The sequence below is a fragment of the Triticum urartu genome, chromosome 4A, assembly GCF_056163025.1.
Source record: "Triticum urartu cultivar PI428250 chromosome 4A, HENAU_Tu73, whole genome shotgun sequence".
NCBI classification, from domain to species: domain Eukaryota; kingdom Viridiplantae; phylum Streptophyta; class Magnoliopsida; order Poales; family Poaceae; genus Triticum; species Triticum urartu.
The window spans coordinates 211814008-211823305 of record NC_141876.1 but is presented as its reverse complement, the minus strand read 5'-3'; the positions used below and the strand labels follow the sequence as shown (position 1 = coordinate 211823305).

At 47.6% G+C, this 9298-nt stretch overlaps 1 protein-coding gene across 1 annotated transcript; it reads right to left on the bottom strand.

The window, feature by feature from the left end:
* Positions 1 to 5265: 5265 nt before the first annotated feature.
* On the bottom strand, positions 5266 to 8114 carry LOC125551449 (putative mediator of RNA polymerase II transcription subunit 26a). Its single transcript, XM_048714698.2, has 9 exons — positions 7442 to 8114; positions 7261 to 7329; positions 7087 to 7169; positions 6957 to 7009; positions 6737 to 6858; positions 6566 to 6593; positions 6141 to 6478; positions 5904 to 6029; positions 5266 to 5734 (listed from the first exon to the last, which is right to left on the bottom strand). The coding sequence occupies exons 1-9, from the start codon at positions 7748 to 7750 to the stop codon at positions 5606 to 5608; spliced, it is 1257 nt and encodes a 418-aa protein (XP_048570655.1). The 5' UTR covers positions 7751 to 8114; the 3' UTR covers positions 5266 to 5605.
* Positions 8115 to 9298: the final 1184 nt, after the last annotated feature.

Here is a 9298-nt window from a genome sequence, read left to right as displayed (position 1 = left end):
CAAAACAAAAGGAAAACAATAAGGGACACGGGCAGGGGTAGCCACTGTCAATGGCGAGAGGGCCGGGGTGCTAAGGTGGCAGGAGTGTGGCTGTGGAGGGGTGTATGTGGACAGAGAGGATGACAAGTGGGACCTGGATGTCATAAGCACAAAGGCAAATTTACTAGAGGCAAAATTAAAAGAAAAGCAGCCAACATGGGTTTCGAAGCGAGGATCTCTTGGGTTCAGGAGCAAGGCGCTAGCCACTGAGCTGCTGCTATCTTTGTGTAACAGACGGAAATCCTGCTCTACTTATACAGCTCCTGAAAGGTAAGAGGTTGGAATAATGGATGCACGTGGATAACCAACGACGATGGCGAGCGAACGCGGTGGCGCTAGCGGCTGGAAGACAACGGCGGGCGTGCGGGATTGGGTGCAGGTGTGACGGGTGAGAGCAGAGCAGCGGCTGGAGTCACGCGTGCGGGGTTGCTCGAGCACGAGCTTGAGCTCGTCTTGGGCACGATGAGTTGGCTACTGAGTGTGAGCACGTGCAAGCGGAGCGTGAGCGAGGAGGCTAGGGATAGGCGGCGGGGGTGCGGACAAAGGAGGGGAGTACACTGCAAGATGTGCGCGTGCATGCGGGGCTTCTGCGAGTGTTGTTGGCGAGCGTGTGCTCGGTCATGAGCAACAGCTCGACTTGGTGTGGGAGGTACGGCGAGCAAGAAGCTGGGCAAGCCCCGCTGCTTGCACGCGAGCTGCAAAGGAGGTGGTGCTTGTGTGGGTGCTGCACGGGCAGCATGGTGCGGACGGAAGTGGTGTACAGCGAGGTGCACGAGCTCGAGAGCGAGGCCATGACCATGGCGGCCGAAACCGGAGACGCGCAGAACGATGGCTATGTAGGCAACCGAGAATAGAGAGGGAGATGGGGATGATCGGAGCTTCACCGTGGGGGTGTTGCTGGAGTCGTACAAGACCGACGATGATCGGATACGGCGGGAGGATGCGCTGATCTTGGCGGTGGTGCTCGGTTCCATGAAGCAGAGGAAGCATGGGAAGAAGGGGTCATCGGGGAGGTCATAGGAGAGGGCAGCGGTTCTCTCCCCGTGGCAGCAACGCAGATGGCGGAGGTGTATAGGCCGGGGACGAGCTTGAGCTCTCCTCGGCCATGGCGACGGCTATGGCATGGAGAGGTCTCCCCTAGTGGCAGAAAGGGAAGGAGAGGGGCGAAACGGGAGGAGGGGGCAAGGGAAAACCCTAGGGCATGTTTTATAAGGGCTAGGGATCTCCTTCGGCCGTCAAGTCACCGAGGACATCGACATGGACACTCCCGATGGTCTGCCGTACAGAAGGTTGAAGAAGAACAGGGGATTCGCTTGATGTTTGGGTTGGATGGGCTGAAAGAGGTACGTGAGGTGGATTGCTACGCTGGGCTGCTACTGCAGCTACTACTTCTTTCTTTTAGTTTTCTTTAGATAGAAAAATATAGACCGAAAAGCACAGGAATATAGGAGAGGGTTGAGAGAGATATGAGAATATCCCTGGAATCCGGGATTTGTGCAGGATTTTAATAAATTTACTTGGCAAATTTTTATAGGTAGAAAAATAATCAAAGTTTGAATTTAATTCAAACTTGAGCCAGTTTTGAACCCAACCAAAACAAGTTCAAAGGAGCTGAAATTCGACACAGAGGTTGAAGGCATGGTTGAGAATTTATAGGAAAAGAATGAACAATATTTGGGGTAGAAAACATGACACTTGCATCAATGGGTGAAATTTGAAGAAAGAAAGAAGTGAAATGGTTTGCACTTGGAGAAGGGCCTTGAGGAAAAGAAGATGCAAACAACCATAGGGGGAGGAAGAGTAGATGGAGAGCACAACCAACACATCAACATGAAGAATGCAACCCACATAATGATCATGATGCAATAAACGACAAGAGGCACATCGAAACATATGACATATAACAAAGTGAGATTACCATGGAAACAACAAGGATGGTGCAATGCAATATAACCAATGATGAACTAGATGCAAAAAGCAAAATATGACAATGGCACTTACCATGATCATGGCAACAAACATATCGGAATGAAATATGCAAAACAGTTATGATAATGCAACAAACACAATAAACACACGACAACAACTAAAAGAAAGGAAGGCATCTGGAACATCGGTCTCGGGGCGTCACAGCCGGATAGATCAAATCGGTGGGGCCGAGTTTGACTTTTGGTTTGGAACATATGTGGATATGAGAAAGTGGTTGAGGGCTTTTGGAGCACATCACTAAGCATTTTGAGCAAGCAAGTCATTAAGTAACACCTCATCCCCTTTTAATATTATTGGCTTTTTCTATGGACTCAATGTGATCTTGCATCATTAAAATGAAAATGTAGAGTCTTGAGCTTGTGCCAATATGTGTCCTTATCATTTTGAAGGGTCCACATCTCTAGTCCATGCCATGTCAATCATTGAACTTTCTGAAAAGATTATCTTGCATGGATATTAGTTCAGTGAGCTATATGTTGTTAATAATTACCAAAACCAGCCAAGGTTAGTTGCACTTTCATAAACACTAAATAGAACAAATAGTAATAAAAAATAATATATCACATCCGAATCATAGACAGGACGAGGGACCTACCGGGGTGGATACCAAAACCATGACACAATATAATAACAAACAATAATAAAAGTAAGAAAATTATTACAAGTATCTATCTAAATCATACAAGTAAGAATTTTTTTAAAGAAGATAAGAACAAGAGGCTCACCACGATGGTGCCAGCGATGAGACCGGCGCGGACGATCGACGGCGGTGAGGACGGGGACGGCACCCTACACATGTGCAGACTCTAAGAAGTTAATTTCAGCTCAAATTGTGCATCTAAATCAAAAGAACCACTCTACTTCTAGAGCATTTGAAATGAGTTAAACTAGCAGTGAGAGATGAAACGATAAAGTTGCTAACCTTTTAGAACACTTGTGTAGTTGGTGCACCGTTAAACCTAGACAAATCTAGGAGAAATTGTAGCTTGGTGGTTGAGCTTGGAGAGGAGAAAGCTAAATCGTGGCTCCGGCATTTCATCGAACACCTCATATGCATAGGAGGTGAGAACATAGAGCAGCACACCTCCCACATGCCGGCCTGTCAAAAAACAAAGGAGTGGGCGGGCAGGGGCGAGTATATATATAGACATCTCATTAGCCCCGGTTGGTGGCTAGAACCGGCACATAAAACATGCCTTTAGTCCCGGTTCCAACCACCAACCGGGACTAAAGGGGCTGCGCCAGGAGCGAGGCCCTTTAGTCTTGGTTCGTGTCTGTAACCGGGACTGGTTCCTGCAGAGGCCCGGCCGGCGCCCTGGCCGCTCGAACCGGGACTGATGCACCCATTGGTCCCGATTCATAACAGAACTGGGACTAATGCTCTGATCTGGCCTAGACCAAAGCTATATTTTCTACTAGTGGCACAATACATTTATCATCCCATTAGTTATATTGTCATATGACATAGTGACAGGTTCATCACGGCTGAGAGAAGACATAAGAAATGGGTGGCTTATATATAGTGTGTTTATGACAATTAACAATACATGCCTTTTTTTCATTTGAGATTGTAAGTATGTTGAAAATTAATATTGCAACGATTCAGCCTTTAGTACTTTTTAAAACTATATGATGAGTTCTCAATTGCATTCAAGTGATATAGGAAAATGGACATCTGATGAAAAGGGAAGTTCTGTAAAGGAACATGAAACAGGAAATTTATACAAACAATTGGACAGTTGCAACTAAGTATGAGTGGAAATAAAACCCACATAATATGTTATTAATCACATTACAACACACAGTAAGGAACCAAACAGAGAACCGACCAGAGCAAACTGGATGATTACGTGACACTGAACATTTCTCTGAATGAGAGGCCTATATAATTACTTCGTCATTATCTCTATACCACGAACAGGATATTCTAGCCATAACATTGTTTATTCGTTTATATGCCTGCACGTATACATTGGAGTCAACATTCTTTGATACGACAGACAAACGAAGATGTTTCCTCTATTCTTCAATCCAACTAATGTTTATCGCTGCATAACTTCAGCCACTTTCAGCAACACACATAACTTATCTACCAGAGTTAATGAGAAGTAGCTGCATCACAACATACTACAAACCACACGTAATTCCAAAATATTGTGTACTTAACATGCATATTTTGCTTGCCACTTTTGAACCTGTGTAATTCTGCACATGTGTTTGTGTCTCTAGCACATAAGTTTTGATATACCAAAACTAGGTCACTATATTGTGATATCTATTTGCAAACTTATTTTTTTTGTGCCTTTAGCATATGATTTGTCAATGCTAGCACATCAGCTTTTTCATCCGTAATTCCATGGACTGTATATACTTTTCTCTTCACTGTCCATTGCTAGCTATTAATTCCATCTACAATGCTACCTGCTAATACAAAGTCTTTAGGGAACAATTGTATGAATAAAATTAAGCGCAATCTTCTTTTTTGAGGGAAAATTTAGTGCAATCTTACCAGTGCCTGTGGATCTGTCTCCACAACATTACCAGCGCCTGTGGATCTGTCAGCTTCAGGTGTAATCCCTGAAGAAATTCTCGATCGTCGCATGTTCAAGAAGGGGAATGCAGCACACTTGCAGATTCTGGTTAAATGGGCAACAGTTCCAGCTTCGTCAGCAACTTGGGAAACTACGAGGTGCTCAAGGCTCAGTTCCCAAGCGCACCAGCTTGGGGACAAGCTGGTTCTTCAGGGACGGGTACTGTAAGCAGTGACACACAGGTGATCGGTGCGGAGGACAGGCAACACGCGACAGGGAAACAAAGGGTGTTTAAAATCGGTGTATGGATTGGGCCTTGGAGCCGTGGGTTCGATTGGTGGGCCTGTGGGCCGTGTATTGGACTTGCAATATATAAGCAAGCGTGTAAGCCAGATTGGGCATCGAGTTTAAAATGAAAATTCTCTAGCCTCTCATTATGTTCTTATCTCCTCCGTTCTGTATCTCTCTCTCGTCTCCGATACTCTAGTTCCTCCACCTGCTACTCCGGCTCGCTGCCGACGATCGCTGGCCGACCCTAGGTCGTGACACTGCACATTCTGAGAGACTTGGCTCCAAATCATGCATTTCTTTTGGACTAACTTGGTGCCATTTTGAGTTAATCTTAAGACTTTCAAGCTAGCCTAGAAAAGCAGGGCACCTGTCTCTGCCTATCCCTATGTAGAAAGCCGAGGCACACCTCCGCAGGTAGGTGCCACAGCCCACAGCTGGTACTGGCATGCAAAACTATATCATGTGCAAGTTTGACAAGCATTAGAACCAGCCACTCATGCCCCAAGGCTATTAGGGTGCAACAGCCAACAATAATGCATCACCGTATGTCAAGTTCGGAAGAAGCATTATTGTTGTCATGTGGTGCTGGACACGGAAAAACACCCATAATCAACGGAGCTTGATGGAATGGTAGATGGCAGACTCCATACTTGGTGAAGCTTGACGGAATCAGCGACGAACGCCTAGCCGATTCCTGATGTTGCCGGCGCTGTTGTTCCTATGGCAGCCTCCATACTTGGTGAAGCTTGACGGAATCAGCGACAAATGCTTAGCCGATTCCTGATGTTGCCAGCGCTGTTGTTCCTTGCCTTGCCATTGGGTTGTAAGCTTCGGCTCCCTTGCTTCAGCAGGTCTTGCGGATCCACCATTTGTATTATTTGCTCCTGCTTCACGCATTTATGTTGAAACAACGTCAGTATTCATCACATGAACCAATCACACCGAGTGTTGCGATCAAAACTATGCACCGCTGACTTTTGATATCTGTTCACAATTAACAAGTCCTTTTCATCCTAGAAACTCATCCAGATAAAAATACTGAGAATAGAAGACAAATGTACCATTGTTAAATTCTTGGTAACCCTCTTCAAGCTTTTGTTTCGTAGCTTCAACCTTGGCATTCTTTGCAAGCTCTAGCATCGTCTGGACTTGATTCTCATCATGCCGACCCAACGGTCGCTATAACCAGTGAAATGATTTAGAAAAATAGCATACACATCACATATAAGCATCTAACTGTTCTTTTCCTAAAAAAACAGATATAGCTGTTCAGCAATACCGTATGCTTACATTAGGAATTGTTGGTTTTGTTCTTCTTTGAGTTTGACTCAGTAAGATGCCTTGCGGCGGCTTAGGCCTCACTTCGGAACCTATCGGCTCAGAGTGCAACCGATGTGGTCTCCCTGGCCCAAATGCTGCATTTGTAGGCTTCTCTTCTGCCTCCGTGATGTATTGCTGCCCTGTTTGCCAGCCGCAAGATTCACGCAGCCGTGACTGCCTCACCGCAGACTGATCAAGCCTCCAGTTCTGTACTGGATCATACTGCAGGGCCATAGGAGGCTGTTTCTTGACTGACTCATGGTTTGTGGCATACTGTTGTTCACCCTCCTTGGCATTGATTCTAACATCTGCAGAAAAAAGTTACAGGGCAGCGACCATGGTAACACAATGCATAACAAAACACAGTGTGGAAACGAGGAAGTGCAATTACTCGCTTCCGTCATCATCCATTTCATCGAAGAACTTCAAAACCAAACCAATTTTCCAAAACAAAGCAAAGATGGAGTTTTGTCAGATCAAATATAGGACTGGCAAGAATGCTAAACAGAGTAACAATCTCGTGGGTTTTCTTGAGAGAATAAAACGGATGTCTAAATGGTCGGTACCTCAGATAGCTGTATGGAAGCACACGGCGTAGCGAAAAGGGCAGCTTCATCCATGGGAGGGGAAGGAAGCCCACCTTCTTCTTGCTCAATGCAAGAAGCCTCCATTGATTGTGGCGTACGATCTGCTGATAGTTTCAGCAAGATCATGTTAGGGCACCTTACCTACAGTATTGATCAATTTTGAATTTCTTAAGAAAGTGCATCCAGTTTGCATTCTCACCTACAATGGCACCTTCATCGCTGACCCACTCACTGACTATAGCCTGCCAACCTCTACAATGCAGCTCACCAAAGATGTTAATGCTAGAAATTTAAGACAAATTAGACATGGTAAAATAACAAAAACTTACTCGATGAGGGATCGTACGAGTATCCGAATCTGCTTTGAGCCGTAATTCCGTAGGTGTTTCACTGCCTTTCCAATCTCAGTAACCTATGAGCAGTTCAGTTTGTAGATATGCACAAAAGCAATCAAGGGAATTCATCAAACACATGGAGCAACAGAGAAGTTCATCCCGGTTTACCTTGATGGCGTCCACCGTCAATTTCAACTGCTGCAGCCTCCGGAGCAGGTCGAGCAGTTCATCCTCCGACTGCACGAAAAGAAGACGCAAGCAAATGCAATCAGCACTAGTAGTAAGTAGTTGGTGAGACCAATTTGGGAATAGAAGTCAGAAGCGGTGGTAGTGGTAGGAAGGTGGGAACCATTTGTTGGTTGCTGGCGAGAGCGGCCTTGACGCGGAAGACCTCTGAAACGACGGGGTCGTGGCGACGGGTCACGTCGGGGAAGGCGGGTGCCGCTGCCACCAAGACAGCGTCCTCTGGCGGCGGGAGGACGTTGAGCACGGTGTAGAGGCGGTGCGCGATGGCGTCCCGGCGCGCGCGGAGGCCGTCGGGGTTGTCGGCCGCCGCGAGCCGGATGGCGGCGTCTATGGTGTCGAAGATGCTGGCGCGGGCGCCGCTGAAGAAGCCGCGCCAGTAGTCAAGCGAAGGCGACGGCGGCGGCGGGGCCATCGGAGGCCTAGGCCGGCGACGAAAGCACCGATCAAAGCAACACGAGTCAAAGGATCCCTGTCCCTTTTGCTTAAAAGATTTGATTCCAATCAAGGACACTATGAACTCCGGGAAACTTGTTTTCCTGATCTTGCAGTTTCCAAGCCGATGGACAAGTCCATAAATTACTACCAGTAGTACTAGTATAGATTCAGTCAATAAAACAAGAGAGGGGCGGAAAGATCTTCAGGTCCCTTGGTGATGTAGTACCGCTTTGTTTTGTTTTTAATCTTGTGTTGGGCGGCGCGGATGGTGTCCAAGATCCAAGATCCGGACTCTTATACTTGAATGAAACGTACGTATGTGTACGCGGGGAGACGAGACAGGCGCCTCTCGGGGGAATTGCGATTCAGAGCGTGAGTGCACGGTGCGAATTTAATCAAACCCAATCTGGATTGCTAGACGATTAACGACGTCCGACCGCCCAGGCTTTTATCCGGTGACCAAATTCACTATTTTGAACCCTTTCATAAAGTTAAATTTCAAAAAAAAAAATTCAGGATCTGATCCCTTTTCTATCAACACACAAACAACCGAAGTAGACGATGTCATGGCAGCAACAGGCAGCAAGCCTGCCATAGCGATCAGACCTGGCAAGGAACACGCCTACGAACCGAGGCACGTCTTCAGCAGGCCGGCACGCATTTCCCAACCCAACAGGAGGTTCATTGGGCCCGAGTGGACCATCTAGGGTTGGCCCAACCGCTTCACCTACTTATCTTCACAGGCAAGACGAGTGAAGGCATTCGGGCTTGGATCAAGACGGACGACGGCTCTCTCTTCCTCCCCCATTTTTCCCCTCTTACAAGAACAGTTGTGGCTGATTGTAACCGGAGTTGAGATTGTATCTGAGATTGAGTGATAGATCGATTGGTACCCTAACATCCTGCTATCAGAGACCACCACCACTCCTCCCCGCCGCGTCAATCCTGGAGACTCGTCATCGCCTTCACGCACGGCAAGTACTCCTTGCCACTATGGATCCAGCCCTCAAGGAGTACCTGGACAAGCTCCACCAGGACGCCAAGGCCGACACTGCCCACGTCCTCAAGCAGCTGTAGACCCAAACTTCACAGATTGAGGATCTCCTTCGCTGGAAGCCCGATCTCAAGGCGCGATTCGCGAAGCTGGAGACCACCGTGGCGACTCTCCAAGCTGCGGCGCCGCCCGCATCCAGCAGCACGGCGAACCCCAACACCCTCTCACCGCTGCTTCAGGCGCGAGGAGCACCTCTAGGGCCCGATGGCCATGGCGTTGCTGATCTTACTGGGGGCCCCGTTGGCGACCCCTGCGTCACTGGCGGCACTCCCGGTCACAGGTACGGTGCCCCTTCCACTAGTCACTGCTGCTACGCCCCCCCCCCCCCCGTCGTCTTCCAACCTCGCCACTTTGGGTCAGCAACACCGTCCATGAACTTCCCCATTTTTACCGACGAGAACCCGCAGCTCTAGAAGACGCTCTGTGAGCAGTTGTAACACCCCAGTTGTAAAACTTCCATATATGGGCAAT